Below are 19,613 nucleotides of genomic sequence, written 5' to 3'. Positions count from 1 at the left end.
TGTGAATAGAACAGAGCTGTTACAGTGCAGTACTGTCTTCCACAACATGTCGAGCCTCTGACGTTTCTGGGAACACGTTTTTTGCCACTGGAACATGAGAATATAGTTTGAGGCAACGCCTCTTGTGTGAAAAACTGAAGAGGGGGGCGCGCCGACCACATAATCGCAGTAACAAGGTCGGAAATCTAGCATCTGCTCCAGCTTTGACCCCATTCACATTATAGAACCAGAATTCTCATCTCTCTCGCTGTACCAAAAGCCCATCAGCACAGCAGTATGACACAAACAACATGTGCTTTAATTGTCACCTCCGTGGTCTTGGGTCCTCTAACTCTTTGGGACAGATGGGTAGATGATTCAAACAAATTGTTGTAGAGTGTGGCATGATGGTACAAGCCAGAGCAGATGTCATGACAGAGCCTCTTTCCTGAGTGTGTGCGGATGATTTATTTATCCTTCCTGTGTACATTGATTAGATCGATGAACTGGTGCGCAGTCAAACCCAGCTCACTGTCCAATTAGTTTGTATTCAGTCCAGGTGTGATTGATTAAATCAGCCATCACCCACACACCAGAAGTGGTCACGTGACTGGGCAGCGCCATGACACTTTCATGGGAGCCAAACTCACACCGGAAGTGCAATGAATACATGGCAGTGAATGGAGCCGGCTGGATCAGCTCATAACAAACATTATTTATGAACAATTGAGACTTTTTGTAAAGTAAACACTTCTGGAAAATAACAGAAGACATGTAACACATTATTGTCTGCTGTGTTGCTATTCGATGTGTACACTGTGTAATTTTTATCGAGATATGGTAAAGATATCTCTTCTGTTATTTTCCAGAAGTGATTACTTTACAAAAGGACTCAATGGTTCATAAATAATGTTTGTTATGAGCTGGTCCAGCCGGCTCCATTCACTGCCATGTATTCATTGCACTTCCGGTGTGAGTTTGGCTCCCATGAAAGTGTCCATGAAAGTGTCATGGCGCAGCCCAGTCATGTGACCACTTCTCTTCCTTCTCAGAGCTTTCTTGACCACAATGAGGAAGTGTAAAGACGCCCCTCCTCCTGACACACCAAGCCAACATGCCAGAACTAATGGCCGCTGTTGTCACCAGCGACTCATCACATTACTTTGTGACACCTCGCATCACTGGTAATCATTGCACTGGAACACATTGCACAGACTGCAGCTGACGGTCAACTGGTGGTGGCGGCACTGTTCTGCATCTGCGTGAGAAAAAATATGTAGGCATGAGAAGAAACATGTGTAGTTTAAGGGTCGTTTATCAATAGAAGAACGTGAAGGGGGATTTGCGTCCTTGGGAAGAGTCCTCCAAGTTAACTTGTGGAGAACTGTCACTACATGATGATAAATGTCTTGGCAAATATGTGAATGAATAATTAATATATTAAAACCAATGCTATCCAGCAGCTGGGTGTCGGGCTTTCCCAATCATTAAACTGTCATCCAGACTTTGATAGGAAGCACGGATGCTCCGATGACTTAATTGTCTCTTGCGGTTTGAACGTGTTGTGGATGAAAATCACATACATCTTCTTTATGGAGATTAGATTGACACAAGGGGGTGCTCTGAGCTCTGAAATTGATGACATTGGCATGCTGTGATATGCATCGGAATTACCTACCTACAGTATGGATTTGTGCCTTCCTTTACTGGGACAATTGTTTTTAATTTAACCACTTAAACCCTACTTGGTTGGCCAGGGTTGGCCCCCCCTTGGATCTATATTTTGTCCCCTCTATTATTTTCCCTCTACACCAAATCTCTTCTCTATAATATAGTAGCTCACTGTGAGTCGCAACGTGACGCATTGTGCTGGAACTTCTACCTTCGTGACCCAACTCAGGATAAGTGAACAAAGATGCATGAATGTGTAAAGGTGACCGATTGACCAAGGCTCGAAAAATCGGACCAGTGCAGGGATGCAGTTTTTTATATTTACCTTCACCACCAATGGAAAGTCAGCACAATATTCACAGTGTGCCTAGGCAGAGACGAGACGAAAACTTGACCAAAAATAAAACTGGCCAAAAATAACATTCCAATCATAATAGGAAACTAGATAAAGTCCATATATGGGCATAAGTTAACTCAAATATGGCTAACCAAGGCCGATGATTTATTTTACGCAATTACCTAATATTTTACCATCATATTCCATTCTGGGTACTTACTAATAACCCATACTGTACATCCACAAGACAATGAAAAACCAACATTTACCTTAACCCATGAAACCAAAGACCCCTCCTCCTCCACAGGGCACCTTCCCAATTAACAGGATCGCCAGCAATGCAGAAGAGGAGCTACAGGTGGCTAGAAATCAATGTATCATTCTACAGTTTCAATAAATAAATTAACATTTTTAAAATATTTGCATTCCTTCAATGTCCAACAGTGCATACTGTAGATGTACCAGTGATACAAAATTAATGTCTATAGGGCACGGGCTGCCTCATGACAGTATGGATGGATGGGTGTGTCAAGTAACTTAAGTAATATACTACTTTCAGTAATATTATTACTTTTTTCCAGTAATATGTAACTTAACTAGTTACTTTCACATTTTGAGTAATAATATTACATTTACTTTTTTCCAAAAGTAATATTATTACTATTTTCACGAGCCTTGGTGGAACTGTGCATGGGTTTGAGTGTTTATTTATAATGGTAGACTGGATAGGGGTCAAGTTGCTTTGCAGACTGCTGATCCGCTCTACAAACTACATGATAAAACTACAGGATAAAACTACAGGATAAAACTACATGATAAAACTACAGGATAAAACTACATGATAAAACTACATGATAAAACTACATGATAAAACTACTGGATAAAACTACATGATAAAACTACAGGATAAAACTACAGGATAAAACTACAGGATAAAACTACATGATAAAACTTCATGATAAAACTACAGGATAAAACTACATGATAAAACTACAGGATAAAACTACAGGATAAAACTACAGGATAAAACTACATGATAAAACTACAGGATAAAACTACATGATAAAACTACTGCATACATTTGCTGCTGTTTTACATTGTGTCGTTTATTTCAGTCAAGTTGACATGCATTGCAGGGCCTTTATTGCCCTATAGCACTTGGTTTATTATTTGTGACCAATTTATATATTTTTTAAAAGCAGCTATAGCATTTGTTTGCTTTAATAAACAACAGAAGTTGTTCAAAGATTGCGTTTCATTATCTTTTGCCCAGGTGTGGTTTTCATTTAGACTGTAATTAATGAATTCATACACAGTAAAAGTCTTAGTGTTCATTTAATTCAAATGAGTGTACAAATGGACCCATCATCATGTGTACACTATACAGTACACTTTTTAGAGTTAAATAAACACTGCAGAATAGGGGAGGGGGGACTGCTAATGTTGAAAATGCAAAGTAAGACTTTTGGGGACAAAATATGCAATTACTGGAGGCGAGAGAAAAAAGTAATAAATAAAGTAATAAGTAACTAGTTACTTTTCTCAGGGAGTAATAAGTAGTGTAACTTTATTCTTTTTTTTTCAAGTAATAAGTAATAAGTAGTATATTACTGTTAAAGAAATATTTTGACAACACTACTGGACGTACATAACTACAGTAGTACACATTTTTGTTCTTTGGGTAATATGTATTTGCTGGTGCCTGGTGGTTCTATTATGTAAACATAAATCATAAAGAATCAGTTTGGGTCTCTCTCAGAATGTGCGACAAAATGTCTCCAACATTATCCCTGCTGGTGACGGAGAGCACAGCTGTGTTTAAGCCCAAAGTGATGTCATTGTGATTTGACCTTGTTTCCCAGTGGTACTGATATTTCCCAGCCATTTTCGTTGTATAGATTTACATATGGAAATAGCCTGCATGCGGGATATACGGTATCTTTTACCCATTGACAGCTCCAGGAGTAGACTCTGCTGCTATTTTTGATGATGCTTTCCCGGTCTTAATGGGTCAAAGCAGGACATCACTGCACCTGACCCATAACACTGATAACACTGAAAGCAATTGTTAAATGATGGTAAAAGAAAAAACAACCCAAGGTTTTACGCTGCAATCATTTTGGTAAGGGGGCTGTTGTTTCAAATATGCTAATTTGGCATTTTGACTAGAAAGGAATCGAGGCGCTATTTTGGCAAATAAGCAGCAAACCTCCAAAACATGCGAGTGGAAATGCCACCCCTCCGTGTCACACTGTTTTTAACAGACAACCGATTTATGACCGCTTTCCTCAACAACACGCTCAGATTGAGCTTGTAGTTTGTGTTTGCAAATTGTATCTGCAGCAGTTATGGGTACTATATCGGTATTATTTCGATATCGGAATTCGAATCTAGATAATAGATCTGCTAGTTTGGCTATTTCTGAATATCTTTGAAAAAGCATCCATATTTTCAGGGGAACATTGGCCAAAAAACGCGGATCTACTAGCTCACAAGCTATTTTTGGTGTAGACTGAAACAAGAATTGATTCAAATCAATTAATTACCAGCTGATTACAATCTTCAGAATTGTGCTATTATCTGAAATGTAAATATCTGTGTGTGTTTATGTGTGTGTGTGTAAACAACAACAGGATCTGTCCAGGTGAGTGTAGCCTAGTACAAAATGGAACCAAAGGACCCTAGAACAAACTCTGAGACTGTCCAAATGGACTGTTATAGGCTCATTTGGTTGTCCTTATTGGCTTCTAGGAGAAAAACAAGACACTTCACTAATGTGATGTCCTTTCGAAAACTACACAATTACTGGTGCAAACAACTACTACCTCTGTCGATAACTGCACTGGGTACATATCAATATTTGAATGTAAATTTGATCAAGACATCTGCCGTCCATGTGTGTGGCTGTAGGGGGCTCTATGGCTGGGTGGAAGTTGTATTCCTCTAATAATTGTTTTAGTGGATGGTGTGGGTTTTGTTTTTGACAGAAATTAAGATCGCCCATTAGAATGTGTGATTTCGAATTGTGTTGGATGAAGTTGGTTAATGTGTGTAAGAATTGTTCATGACTATGTGTTGCTCTATATACATTGGTGACTATCAAGTCATTAGAGGAAATGGAGGTTATTTGGAATGTGTTGTCTGTAGCTTGATTTAACAGACCGAAAACAAATTAGAGGGAACATTGCCGCGGACCACCGCACCAACCTCCGCAGGGACCCCCCTTATATTCAATCAATTCAATTAAAGAATTGATTCAATATGAATAATAACCAGCAGCTTCCGTATAGATGTGTGTTTAATATAAGGGGGGTCCCTGCGGAGGTTGGTGCGGTGGTCCGCGGCAATGTTCCCTCTAATTTGTTTTCGGTCTGAGTAAACACTCAAACCTCCTGAGCAGACATCAGCAACTGCTGAGCAAACATACATCACATTGACACCAACTAGCCCAACATGAGAGAATGCGAAGTGAGCGCCCCACACTTCACACAGGTGAATGGATTTTGGGAGTGAATCAATGAATAGTTAGATAAGGCAACAAGGTACAACATTTTATTTGGTAATATCAAGGTGGTAGGCTAGCAATTTTAGGAGCCTTTTCAGGCTGTGACCCGCCAAAGTAATCATATTTGAACTGGGGACCCCCCACCCAGACAAGCAACAGAATGGTTCCACAGATAAATGTTATGAAATAGCAGATGTCCAAGGTCGTTGTGAACTTGTGGATTGGCTATTTGCACAATTGTTGCCTCTGTCTTATATAATAATAGGGCTGTCAATCGATTCAAATATGTAATCGCGATTAATCACATGATTGTCCATAGTTAATCGCAAATTAATCACATATTTTTATGCGTTCTAAATATACCGTAAATCAGTGGTTGTCAAGAGTTGTCATATCAAGGCCCATTATTTATTCTGCATTTGAGCCACGGACCACCATTTGATGACATTTCCCTTCCAGACCCAAACTAAAGAACTGTATTGATGTTGGTACCATTAGGAGAGATAACAGGCCAATGTTGATAAAATTAATTTTGCTACATTCTCAAATTGTGTAGAAGTAATGCAGATGTTTAACAATTTTTCAACTGTTGAGAGTGTGAAATTGAACCAAATGGACCCACTTGGTGTAATTGTACTCGCAAGAGTTAAAGATCTCTAAGGGTTCATTTGGTTACCAAGTCTCCATCATGTAGCTGGGGACCACCTGGAACCCCCTCAAGGACCACTGGTGGTCCCCAGACCACAGGTTCAGAACCACTGCTTTAGTGCTTTTCAAAATACTCTTATCAACATGGGAGAATGTTTGTTTTTTTTGCAAATACCATGGAAGAGGGCAGAAATTGTCAAAGCATAAACTCCACACACACTGCGCGCACGAGACCCCTCCGCTCCGCCTGCCTCTCTCTCCTGCAAGCACGCACACACACAGGCTGTCAACAGTAGCTTTAGCAGGCATTAGCATGGTGCAAAAGTAACTGCTGTGTTTGTCTCCCGAAACTGTTCAGTTCAGCCTGCATGAACAGCGCTCGAGCGCTCGGTTTCTGCCCCCTCAATGTCGTAACTCTCCTATGAGTTGGCTCTGGGTCAAACCACCGCGATGAGAAATGGCTGTGAATGTGCGGTGGCAATGGAATTGGCCAATGTGAACTCTATAATCGTAATACTTTGGCACAAACCAACTATTGGCGAAGAACAATATTGATGTAACTAAGAGTTTCGATGAGTTAGCTATATTTTATATACAGAGATGTAGAAGGAATAAGCGAATTCGTGAGGCGACAATTCCTCCTCCTCCGCTGTTTCTCTTCTCCTGAGCAGAGCCTGAGGAGATCACAGTGGGCGGTGGCTTCCAGGCGTGTGTGTGTGTGTGTGTGTGTGTGTGTGTGTGTGTGTGTGTGTGTGTGTGTGTGTGTGTGTGCGCGTGTGCGTGTGCGTGTGCGTGTGTGTCTGAGCCAATGCCGCGAGGGGAGGCAGTGTTGCCAGGTCTGCTAATTATAAGCGAGTTGGAGTGTGTGTAAGTAGTGTGTTGAAAGGTGTTTTTTGTGGGCTTTTGAAATATGCAGACTTGGCAACACTCAGCAAGAAGTACTCGGCAGTATGGTTGCCAGTGTTGCCAACTGTCGTGACAGAAATAAGCTAAGCAGCCTCCACGTTAGGCTGGAAATATGCAGGCAGGAAATATGCAGACTTGGCAACACTCAGCAAGAAGTACTCGGCAGTATGGTTGCCAGTGTTGCCAACTGTCGTGACAGAAATAAGCTAAGCAGCCTCCACGTTAGGCTGGAAATATGCAATATGGGGAAATATGCAGACTAGCAGACTTGGCAACACTCAGCAGAATGATCTAGGTGTCGATCTAGTGTTGCAAGTTTCCCATCCTAATATAGACCTGCCGATACTTCGTATCAGCTGGTAAAAAGCAGTCAAAGTACAGTTGCAACTCGGGTCCTTTTTCACTAAGACTAATAGAGGGTTCAAGAAAATGGATATTATCATCACAATATCGATATCAAGGTAGAACATTTGGTCAAAACATTTCGTGCTATAGTATTTGATGTTGCCCATATCGCCCGGCCCAAATCTGTAGCTCTGAATGCCCCTGCCTCCCCTCGCCAGCAATATTACCGGGGAATTAGTTCTGGCATTATCTTTCTTGGTATTTGAGACTCTGTTTGCACTTTGCAGTGTAAACATTGCACAAGGAGTCCTTGCCTGACCTCATCAATACAACACACTGATGGAGGACGGCGACAATGGTGCTTCAATTCTTTTTTTGTGTTTCTTGATGGGGTTCCAGGGGTCTCCAGCTTATTAAATGATTATTGATATTTAGGAACCAAACAGAACCTTACGGGGGTCTGTAACTCCAAGAATGTACAAATGGAAAATGGGGGTCCAATGCAGTGGTTCTCAAAGGGGGGTCCTTAAGAGTGTTCCAGGGGGCCCACAGCAAAATATGTTAATATAGGCTACCATTACAATCAGTTTAAAGGTGTTTTTCTCCCCGTGTTCTTAAGCTTCTTCAGATGAAATTGGAAAAACACCTTATTTTAGCCAGCAGATTGATTGCCTGTCAATCATCTCACCTGCTCTCCCCCCACCCCCCAGGGGCTGAAGCATAGGATTTGTGGACAGTGACATCACCATCCACAGGCAGATCAGAGCTCTTGTTTGAGGCTAATTATTTAGAAAATCCCAGAACACAAAAATCCACTGAATGTTCAAAGTTCCTTTTTTCCCTTTTTGTGCAACTTTAACAGAAATCACTTTAACCCTATATGTGTGGGCTATTTGAGAATAGGCAAATACAATTTGGACGTTCTTGAAATGAAATAGGTTGAGAATCACATGAGGCAGGCTTTCTGTCCCTGCAGTCTGCTCGACGTGGCGATACCATGACAACACCTTTTGTCTCTGTGAGAGCGTGGAATACTCCGGTGCTGAAAGGTGTCATTTTTTCTCATTAACTGTTGGTTAATGAGAAAGATGGTTGGTTGAAAGCATTCTGTATTCTGACAAGTATGACTAATTATCATCATGTGACTCATACATTTTAGCCCTCATTTTATGAGATAGTCAGCCGAAAAACTGAATGCTGAGAGAAAAAGAGGACAACCTACATCACGGGAAAATCCTGAGTGCAACTCCGTACAAATGTAACCAAATAGACCCGTTGACCAAGCGGTGTATGTGGTTATATTTTGTACAATCTCCGTATAGCCTAGTGTCCATATTCTGGGGGCGAGAGATTTGATGCTAAGGGGAAAAAAGGTGTAGACCAAGTATAGAGCCATGGACGTCCCTGGTCAACTAAGAATACATAGTGTTAAATCCTCAGTGTTCATTTATCCATTTGTAACAAAGAGTAAACAATCTCTCAAAGATAAATTAACACTAAGGTTTTTTACAGTGTAGAGCCGCGTGAGCCATTTGGCTCATCGCTGTCCTTGACCTTTGACCCTCACATTGATTGCACATACCGATTTAGAGATCTAATATAGAGTGTAACATTTCATGCCACTATAGTATGTTTTTTATTGATTGATTGATTAATTGATTTGGACTATATCAAATGGATGAAAGACAAGAAAGCCTGAATGCTTAATTATTTCCATTGTACTCAGCTGATGCACACGTGATGTACAGATGTACTTAAGCTCACAATGCATCACGTCACGGCGCGTTGTGAGCTTATAGATCTGATTCCTCTGTTTCAGTGCTGGTGTTACACAGTCCTGGTCTTACACGAGTGTAATTCTTTATTATTTGCGAAATCTTCCTAAATGCCAGCTCTGCTTCATAAATGTATTATCCTGGTCTCCATTACTCTTTGAATAATAAACAAATTGACATTTAATTAACTTATAAGACTTTGGGGGCTTGTCAAGCTTATAAGCTAAATGGCATAATAATGAATGGCAGGGGAACTGGGTAAATGGTAAATGGTAAATGGTGCATTTATATAGCGCCTTTATCCAAGGCGCTTTACATAGATTGTGCATTACATTCACACACACATTCATACACCAATGGCGGCAGAAACCATGCAAGGTACCAACCAGCACATCAGGAGCAATTTGGGGTTCAGTGTCTTGCCCAAGGACACTTCGACACTAACTCTGGGGGAGCCCGGGTTCGAACTGGCGACCTTGTGGTTACCATCCGGGAACTCTACCCCTGAGCCACCGCCACCGTTAATGGGTAATTGATTGACTTTCATTGCACAATACTGATTTGCAAGTTTTCTTCAACACACTAACCAATTAAGCCCTTTATAGTTCGCTGTCCTACAAATAGCAAAAATATAGCCAATCCAAAAAAATGGGAAAAATAATAACTTTTTTAAACATTTATTTTTTGCCTATAATGATATGCCCAAAATATGAACGTTGTGTTAAAAGTGTTAAATTCTGAGTATATTTGAATTAAAATACTTTCTGTATTGTATTCAACTATACTAAGGCAACAATAGAGTAGCCTACATTTATGCTGTTATGGCTCAATCAGGAGGAGATTACACTGAAGTTTGATTTGAACCTCTTTCCCCTTTTTGAGTGGTGTAAACCACTCCTACAACTGGCTTTTGTGTGCAGAAAAAAATGAGCATGGTTGCTATGTTCAAAATAATTTCTGACGTAATTAAATCACACCCGGGTGAACTGGATGACCGTAGCAACCATGGTCATTTTCTCTGCACAGAAAAAGCCAGTTGTGAAATCACATCCGGGTGTGATTTCATTACGTCAGATCAGAGCTGATCAGGCTACATAATACCTTACCTTATTTCATTACGTCAGACATTACGTCAGACCACAGCTGATCATGCTATATAAAACCTTACACCACTCAGTTCACACGGGTGTGATTTTTCAAGCTCAACTTAAAATGTGTATCGTGACACCCGTACACACACAGGAAGTGAATGTAATAATGTTTAATAATCCCATAGAGATTTTGTGTATTTATAACAAGACACGAAAAATGAATGAATTAATTAATTAATTAATTAATTAATTAATTAATTCATTCATTAATTAAACATTAATTATTCAATACTCATTCGTTCACACAAACAGGAGAAGGGCACACACCAGTCTTGGTGAGGTGCTGCTGACCTTGGTAATATAAAAGGTAAAGCAAATGCCCCACACTGTCCTAGGCTACACAGTGTACACACACATGCGCCACACAGCCACACACACACACACACACACACACACACACACACACACACACACACACACACACACACACACACACACACACACACACACACACACACACATACAAGAAGTTTTACACTAACTCACTGAGTTCAGAGATGCTGCCCACTCTTGTGGCCAGTAGGCATTGTTCAACGGAGCGCAGCTCAGACTGGCTGTAGGCGCGTCCCTCGCCACTCTTCCCCGGTCGCTGCTGCTGGTCTCTGTGAAGGCTCAGGCTCTCTGGTAAACTGAGCACACCTGGGGGGGGGGGGAGAGAGAGTAATTAAGTGGCCACCTTCATTTTCACATTGGAGCATCAAGGCGATCCTTTGTAAAAGCTGCAATCCACGTGTCAGTGATTCTCAAGCTTTTCTCAATCAGGGTCACTTGAACATCTCAAGTGGGCCCTGCATCTGACAACTTAAGACCTGTTAAGTGGTCGTGTTAAGTGGTCAGATGGTCGAATGTGATTAAGTGGTCACATGGGTGGGCCATGTGCATTTCCAGAGCATGTTTATTATGGTCATTCAGTCAATTGTGTTCCGGCTTGGATCAATGGAACTAACACATATACCAAGTTTTCCTTAGCATCACAATAGTGAAAACTTCTGCACACCCAGTTACTTGGAAAGAAGGCGCGTAGGCAACAAAACAGTAGGTGAGAAGAATCTGGAATAATTCATGGTTTTCATTTTGGTAAACATTTTTTATATTATTGTTATCATTAATATGTTAGTATTTTGACAATTATTTGCATTATCCTCACGGCCCACCAGTGGGCTGCGGACCACAAGTGGGTTGCCAAGATTCAAACTCAGGTCTCTCAGCATCTACCGCTCATCCAAGACAGCATGTGCAGGGTAGATACTGCACTTATGAGCTTAAAGGGATTGTGACATAATTCATTCTTAATTGTTTTATGTTTTCTGAGCTCAATTGCACCCAAAAAACCTCAACTTTTAATATTCAGTAGATTTTCTGTGGTCTGGGGATTTCTGGCTCAAACAAGTGCTCTGATTTTCCTGCTGTTTGTGATGCCTGCAAATCCCATATATGTCAATGGGATTTGCCAGCAGATGTCACTGTTTTCACTGTTTTGCCTGTTTTCATTGCAGCTCAAAAGGCTTCCAAACCCCAGAGAAAACTCCAACCACAGAAAATCCACGGAATGTTCAAAGTTCCGTTTTTTTGGGTGTAATTGAGGTCATAAAACCTAAAAGTAAAAACGAAAAATAAAAATAAATTAAAATGAATGTCCTTAAACCTTTAAGACAAGTAGGTGTACTACCTGACACCATGGTACCATTTCTCAATGGAAGAGTAGGGAAACACCTGCATAATGTGTTAACATACTGTACAATGCAGATTAGTTACAATGACATTTTATTCATTAAAATTAGTTCTGGATTGGATCTCCACTGAAAGAATAAAAGAGGCTAAAAATAAGAGATGGAACACGCCGTTATCAACAATATGGAATTAGTTATTGAAACACATTATCATAAAAAGAACCGATCTGTGCGAGGCTACGAGTGCTACACATTAATTACGCTGTCATGCTTGTACCCATCAAAGTGTTCTCTGTAAACTAATATTGCTGTATATTTCTGAGGCAATGTCATTATTCACACCTCTTCTCTGTGCATTCATCATTTTCTCCAGCTCTCTGCATCAAGCCAGACTGCCTCCCAACTCCCTCTGTCGCTGGATCCCTATTATTATATTCAACAGTTTTGTGCTGCACAACACTTACTGCCTGCAGTGTGCCAAATGATAAAATGGCTGTAACCAATGACTGGTCTGCAGTGGCTGAAAAAAACAATACTGCTAATTTAATTGACATGCACGCAGCCATCAGTGAAGGTGACATTACGCATTGATCTTCAAGGAGCATGCCGTGCTTCAAGCAAATCAACCCTGAAACCGATTAGGACACTATTTGGTTCCAGAGGACTTCTTGTCAGTCAGCACAATTCCTTTGAATAATAACCCAACCAAGCGATATCATGCAACATCGTGAAAGAGGTTAAATAGATGCTGTTCTTTTCGTTCAAGCCCAAGCAACTCTCTCTGTCTGTTCATTACCCGTGTGCAAAATATCATCTCTAAAAATCTGTCACAGATTCTACAGTGCTTTATGTTTGAACTAGGAAAGCATATTTAAACACCATAATGAGGAACTATCGCATATTGTAATGTAGATGGGTGTTGTGCTGGAGTGGAAGAGGTTAGCATAGTAACTGTAAAGGTGAGGTGATTTGAACTCTCTTAACCCCCTTATGGCTATTGACGTAATTGACGTAATGAATCAATAAATCCCTTATGGCCACTGACGTAATTGACGTAATCGTTTAATCCCCTGTAATCGGGAGCTTAATATAACAAAATGTAGCAACTTTTAGCTGGTTTGGCTAACGGCCGATGTAATCTACCTAAAACCGGCCGAAATCCGCGCGTGCACGGTCGATCACGCAGGCGCGCGCGCGCGGTCTTTATGTGCATCATTGCGTAAAATGCGATATTTTGGGCTTGATTAGAGCTTAATTTGACTTAGTTATTAAAATAAACGATGATCGCTTAGCATCCGGACATCTGATAGTACTGCACAGTGCAAAGCTAGTACCAGTCAACTCTACCAGATTAAAGGAACAACTGTTGGAAGAGATCCCTGAACTCCAATCTCACAAACAGTGCAGATATGTGCTCCTGGCTTTCCAGGGAGATGTACGCCTTGCTGTCTTTCAAGCTGCAGAATACTCAGAGGCACTTATCATGGCCAAGGCCACAAAATCCTGAGAGGGCACATTCTGGACCATCAGTCCAGATTTGATGGTACATTCCGTGAGGGATGCATCAAAGATGCCATCCCATCAATTCTCCTCCAGTTCATTGGTATGGTAGAACACGGTGCTGATATCAAGTCACAGCTGAGATTTGGCACTTCCAAGACTGACCAAGCGATTGCACAACTGTTGCAGTACAACTGCTACTCCAGATACAAAGAGGGAGCAGCCACCCACAGACATCCCAAAGATAGGGAAACTCCATTCCCAGTATACATTGGTATGTCTGTTTATGACAAAACCAGGAAGAAAGGCCTGGTTGAAATGCTGCATGAACACGGCATGAGCATTTCCTACAACTGGGTGCTGGAGATATCTGCTCAACTGGGAGATGCAACAGTCAGCAAGAATGTTGAGGAGGGTGTGGTCTGTCAGCCAGTGCTACGGAAGGGATTGTTCACCACTGTTGTCATGGACAACATTGACCACAATTCTTCTGCAACAACTGATGGCACCAGTGTCTCTGTGTTCCAACATCCGACCAAGGAAAGCAGGGGTGAAGTAGCCTGGCTAATAAGCCAGACTAATATCACACAACACTGTTGCGGTATATTAGTCTGGGCTGGCTCCACTTGGATTTCATTTCCCGGGGGGCGGGTTCAAACATTTTCTCTTCGACGCAATTGGTCAGAGCTACTGTCAGTCAAAGGTCTCAAGCATTGAACGTCACTGTACCAAAGCCCGCCCATATTGCATACCGTGTCCCGATTGGCCCGACCTGTTCTCGGTTGTAGGAAAGAGGCGTGCTACTGAGCCTCGCCAGACCCTAATCCGCTGGCAGGCAAAACATTTTTTGCCAACGGCTGATTCGGTCTGGTTTATTAACCAGGCTAGGGGTGAAGAGCGTCAGCTCTACGACCACTGTGGACAACTGGTGGACATGACAGCTTGGGCCTATAGCTTACCCTGCTGTCATTATCATTCATGGTTGTCTTCTTTGAACACAGAATTCGTTTAGCATGATCTAAGACATAATATGTCACAGAAACATCCTTTTTTGGACAACCCTATCAAATTCAATGAGAACATGTACAGATGGCGGCCATCTTGGAAAATGGCCACCATGTTGGAATTTCTGGTTGACTGGATCCTGCATGGTCTTAGGGCCGATTCATACTCCTATTTTAGAGCCGAATAAAAGTCGGTTCGGCGCTGTAGAGCCTACAATGTGACGTCATTTGAGGTTCGGGGGGCGGGTACCGTCCTAAAGTCGGCTCTTCGGTGCTACTGAAAATTTCTGACAAGCCGAAATCATTTCCGCACTACAGCGCCGAAACAGTGGTAAAATAGGAGTATGAATAACTAATGTAATGACTAACACATGATAATCAACACTATGTTAATTTGAAAACTCCATCAATTTCTATGAGAAAACGTCATTTAAATGTCAAAGTGGCGGCCATCTTGAAAAATGGCCGTCCTCTTGAAATTTTGGGTGGATACCGTGTTTTTCCAAAAGAGTGGGCTTTAGAGAGTATTTGTGCCGAATGATTGTTTCAGTTATCTGCTGCACTATAATGCTGTGTCTTAATGTCTTAACAACAACAACAACAACAGGTAGCCAATATACAGTAGGGTTAGGTTAGTAGTTCAAGTGATCTGGCGAACGCCCCGAGAATGGCTCTCTCATCTCCGGGGTGCGATTCGTAGTGAAGATGAATATTGTTGGGGACCCCTAGAACCCCCTTCAAGGCCCCCTGGGGGTCCCTGGACCCCACTGTTGAAAAGCAGCACAGGTGCAGAGAACTGGGGCTGTGACTCCAACAAGCCTTATTCTTACTGGAACAAAGAGACACCAGCAGCTGGTGTAGCTGTGTCAGGTCAGGTTGTTATCTCACTCAGGCATGCAGTCTGTCCCAGCTAAAGCCACAGACAATGAAGCTACTGTTAGTTTCATTTGTAGAATATAAAGGGTACGAGTACATTTATAAAAAATGAGAAATAGTAGTTACAGTACAGGAAAGGAAGGAAGGAAGCCCAAAGGCATATCCTTTCCTTGTTAAACAAGCACAATAAGAATCTGCCCCAAATTGCTAATCTAGAACAAAACATACAGTACAAGCTTGCGAAAACACAAACAGCACATAAACCAAGTATTCATCTAAAAACACCAACAACAAACAAAAAGAAAAACACTTATGAATATGAAGGAATAGAATAGAAAGAATATATAGGCTTTATATTTATGGTGTTAAAAAAGCTAACACCATAAAACAAAATCAACTCTGAAACACGTTCTTTGTTTCTTTTTTTTTGCTCACCATGCAGCCACTTTGGTACACAAGTATGCAAAGCTCAAGAAAAGCAAATTAACCCTTTAAAACCGGGAAAGAATCTGTGTCATTTTAGATTTGAGCTAAAACAAAAGCATTATTTTATACTTTGGCTATTTTAGAAGAAAAAATAAATAAAAAATAAAGTGAAAAAGTGAAAAACTCAAAAAAGGGCAAGGTTCCCTGGAACAAAATATTTTGAGATAGGGGTCTGTGGCCAAATACATATAGTTTTGGGGGTCCTTGACATAAAAAGGTTTGAGCTAACCTGACTCCGCCAGATTGCGGCAGTATTGAGTTCACAAGTTCACTCCTCCTACCTGCATCTGGTCTCTCTCAAGCAGAAACGATGAACCGGAAGCAGCGGGACAAAAATCTGAGATCTCCATAACATTTTTGAGTTGTAGTCTTGTAAGGTTGTGTTTACATTTGCGCTGTGGCACAGCTTCAATATGTCATCAGTCTCGCCTTGATCCCGCCTCTAGCTGCCGCATACGGCCGCATATCACTCCGATCGGAGTTCATCGTCTCTGCCCGAGAGAGTCCAGATGGGAAGCAGGAGGAGGAACTCACTACTGCCACCATCTGGCGGAGTCAGGTTAGGTTTGAGCACCACTGATATAGAAACATACATTTTTCAGAAAACTATTATAGTAGGATTAGAAGACATTTTTGTACAATCTGCCTCACTTGGCACGTCCAAACTTTGATTTTATCCCCTTCGTGTTCCACCATTGAACACAATTATATTAACAAGTCAATCACCCACTCAGAGATTGTTACTGCTGGGGACATGTGCCATCTCTTTTGATGAGCTGAAAGCTATATATTGTTAAATTGAAGTCTGTTCATGCCCACACACTCATGACATAACCCATTAAGACTGGGATAGCATCTGTGTCATTTTAGATTTTAAGTAAAATAAAAGCAACATTTTATTTTATACTTTATACTATTCAAAAATAGCAGCTATACAAGCTCATAGAGCAGGGTTCCCCAATAGGCGGCCCACGGGACATTTGAGGCCCACAAGGAACAACTGTCCGGTTCACACCAACCCCTGTCAAAAAAAATACAAAATAAATGGGGCGTTGGTAATATTCCATCATATGCCATGGCTTTTGGAGAGAAATTAGACTTTTTTAGAATTGGCCTCAGGTCTTAAGCATTATGTTATACTTTAGCGTTTGAAAAATAGCAGATCTACAAGCTTGAGCTTGAATATCTGCTATTTTTGAAAATCTTTGAATATATATTCTTTCAGAGCGAACGTTTTTAGCTCAAATGTTTGCTTCTGGGGTCCCTGGAACAACATATTTTCAGATGGGGGTCCACGGCCAAATACAGATAATTCTAGAGAGGTCCTTGACATGAAAAAGATTGAGCACCACTGACATAGAAACATAGGTTTTTCAGAAAACTGTCATGATTTAAAATCCTTTTTTTTTTTTGAATCGGCCTCAGGTCTAAATGGGTTAATGGCTTAAAAACCCCATTGGGTCGACTTGAATCAAGCCATTTGTCATCTCAAATATTATGTGTCGTGATGCTGTAGGTTACTGTATTCACTGTACACTACTCCAGTGGTTCCCAAAACCTGTGTGCCGTGAGGATATTATAAGTGGGCTGCAAAATAATAGGCAAAACACCAAGATTTTAATGATAATATGACATCATTATTAAAAATCACACCTGTGTAAAGTGAGTGGTGGAACTCCGTGTGGGGGTTCCAGACCCACAGGAACGTGCCCAGGGTGCCGGCCCGGTTCCGGCGAGCCGCCCCGTGTCCGAAACGGTCCAGAAATGACAGAGTTACTGTGTGGGGATCCCCAGGGGGTCCCTCTACTGTACTGTAGGCTACTGTCACAACCAAAATCATATATACAGTTAATATGTGCGTGTGTGTTAGGCTGCACAACAGTGACACTTGGTGGTGAAAACCAACCAAATGCTATTTTCGTGCTCGGACACAGCCAGCCAGCCGGGGACATACCTAGCGACGGACCCAGGGACACACATAGCTATCTATAGGAGTGGTTGCACCACTCAAAAATATATACTAGTCTATAAGTGCCTCCATAATCCAATTAAGAATTTAAATGAACACTCAGGATTTTCTGTGTAAAGCCACCACCGAGGGACAACTGGGGAAGAGGGATTCTGTCCCTGCCTCCTTCCCTCCTCTATATCCTCTATCTATCTCCCATCCCTTGGCTGTCCTTCAGTCTGACCCACTGAGTTGTATTGGACAGTCTTTAGCAGAGTGCGTCAGAGAGATTGCCAAGATTCCCAGAGATTTTGTTTACATGATGTAACTGTAAGCTCTAGTCAATTGAAAAAACCCTTTGTATTATATAGCCGCTAAACAGAGGGTTATCGTTTTCTTTTCTTTTGCTCTTCAGCTTTTGCTCTCTTCCAAAACTATTAACAGCTACATGACTGTATCAACTGATCTTCAATATCGCTTCTTGATATGCAACCTTTTGTGAAGCGAATCTGACACCCACATGGTGTCTGTGAGTGAAGCCTGACATCCCACAAGCCCAATGTTGGTGTGTGTACCAGTGTGTGTGTGTTGTGTGTGTGTGTGTGTGTGTGTGTGTGTGTGTGTGTGTGTGTGTGTGTGTGTGTGTGTGTGTGTGTGTGTGTGTGTGTGTGTGTGTGTGTGTGTGTGTGTGTGTGTCCTGAGCATGACGTTAAACTGCTCCGTTGTAACTACTAACTACCACCGTTAATGTAGTGGGTGCAGATTTAAGATGCATTTGCAACCTCTGTGGACTGTGTGCTTCAACACAATCACAAGCCTGCATACAGTACAACAAGGCACTGCTCACCGATGGAGTATAGACCAATTATTTGTTTACAAACATTGGGTCTGGGCGCACGGGTGACTGTTTCATGTAATCAATTCCCAACAGATCTCAAAACCTGTTGTTTTGGGGAGCACTGGTTTCAGTCCATTCAACCTCTTCTTGTGAGTTGGCTAGTGAGACATTTATACTTCAAAGCGCAACAGTATTGCGCACAGAGAACAGCTGATATACAAGCTCACATCGCATCACAGATGCGACTGTTGTGAGCGTAGAGGTCTGCGTGCGCGACCAGGGCTGAGGGAAGTAGGGGTGCTGGGGGGGCTGTAGCACCCCCTCCCCCCAGGCACAGCCCCCCCTCGAACAGGAGGGGAAGAAAAAAAAAAGAGATAGGCCAGGCCTAATAAATATGCTGTATCACAGTATTGGCACCTTATCCTGGTTAATTGCCTGTGTCAGTTCGTTCATATAACTTGCGTGTGGAGAGGGAAAGTAAAGGCCACGTTTGCGCGTGAAAATGCGCAAAAATGCGCGTGCATGATGCGCGTGCACGCGCATTTTTGCGGCGCGCGCTATGCGCGCGCACCCCCTACTGGACGCTCAGCCCCTGCGAGTGTAAAGTACTTCCCGCGGGCCTGTGCGCGACACCATCACGGGACGAAGCATAAATTATACTTAAAGGGCTGCAGGTGCTGCTGCCGTGTTCATGAGCACACCTCCCGTTCTTATGACAGCGACTGGAGGTGTGTTTTGAATTGCTGTTATTGTTCAAACACAACAGAAACCAAGGATTATATATTTCAAGGGCGAGAGATCACAATAAAAATCCTAATCATTCTTCCTCCACACTGGGAGAAAAACAGCATCTGAAAGTTTGATGGGGCATTTTTTAGTGCAGTTAGAACTTTTCCATTGCATCTTATGAGAGGTGGTGTTCTTCTGCTGCCTTTATGCGCTCGCATGCTGTTTCTTATCAGTGTGACGTCGTC

The 19,613-nt window shown here is 41.9% G+C and overlaps 1 protein-coding gene across 2 annotated transcripts in view; it reads right to left on the bottom strand.

Annotated features, from left to right (window-relative positions):
* The window catches only part of btbd11b (BTB (POZ) domain containing 11b), a 128,881-nt gene that overhangs the window by 50,269 nt on the left and 58,999 nt on the right, over window positions 1–19,613 (bottom strand). For both annotated transcript variants that reach the window (XM_079501754.1, XM_079501755.1), the window contains exon 2: window positions 10,804–10,956. In XM_079501754.1, the coding sequence (XP_079357880.1) occupies window positions 10,804–10,956 (153 nt within the window). The remainder of the gene's footprint in view (window positions 1–10,803; window positions 10,957–19,613) is intronic.

Source organism: Electrona antarctica (assembly GCF_951216825.1).
Source record: "Electrona antarctica genome assembly, chromosome: 5".
NCBI classification, from domain to species: domain Eukaryota; kingdom Metazoa; phylum Chordata; class Actinopteri; order Myctophiformes; family Myctophidae; genus Electrona; species Electrona antarctica.
The sequence above is the reverse complement of the archived record's forward strand: the minus strand, read 5'-3'. Positions and strand labels throughout refer to the sequence as shown.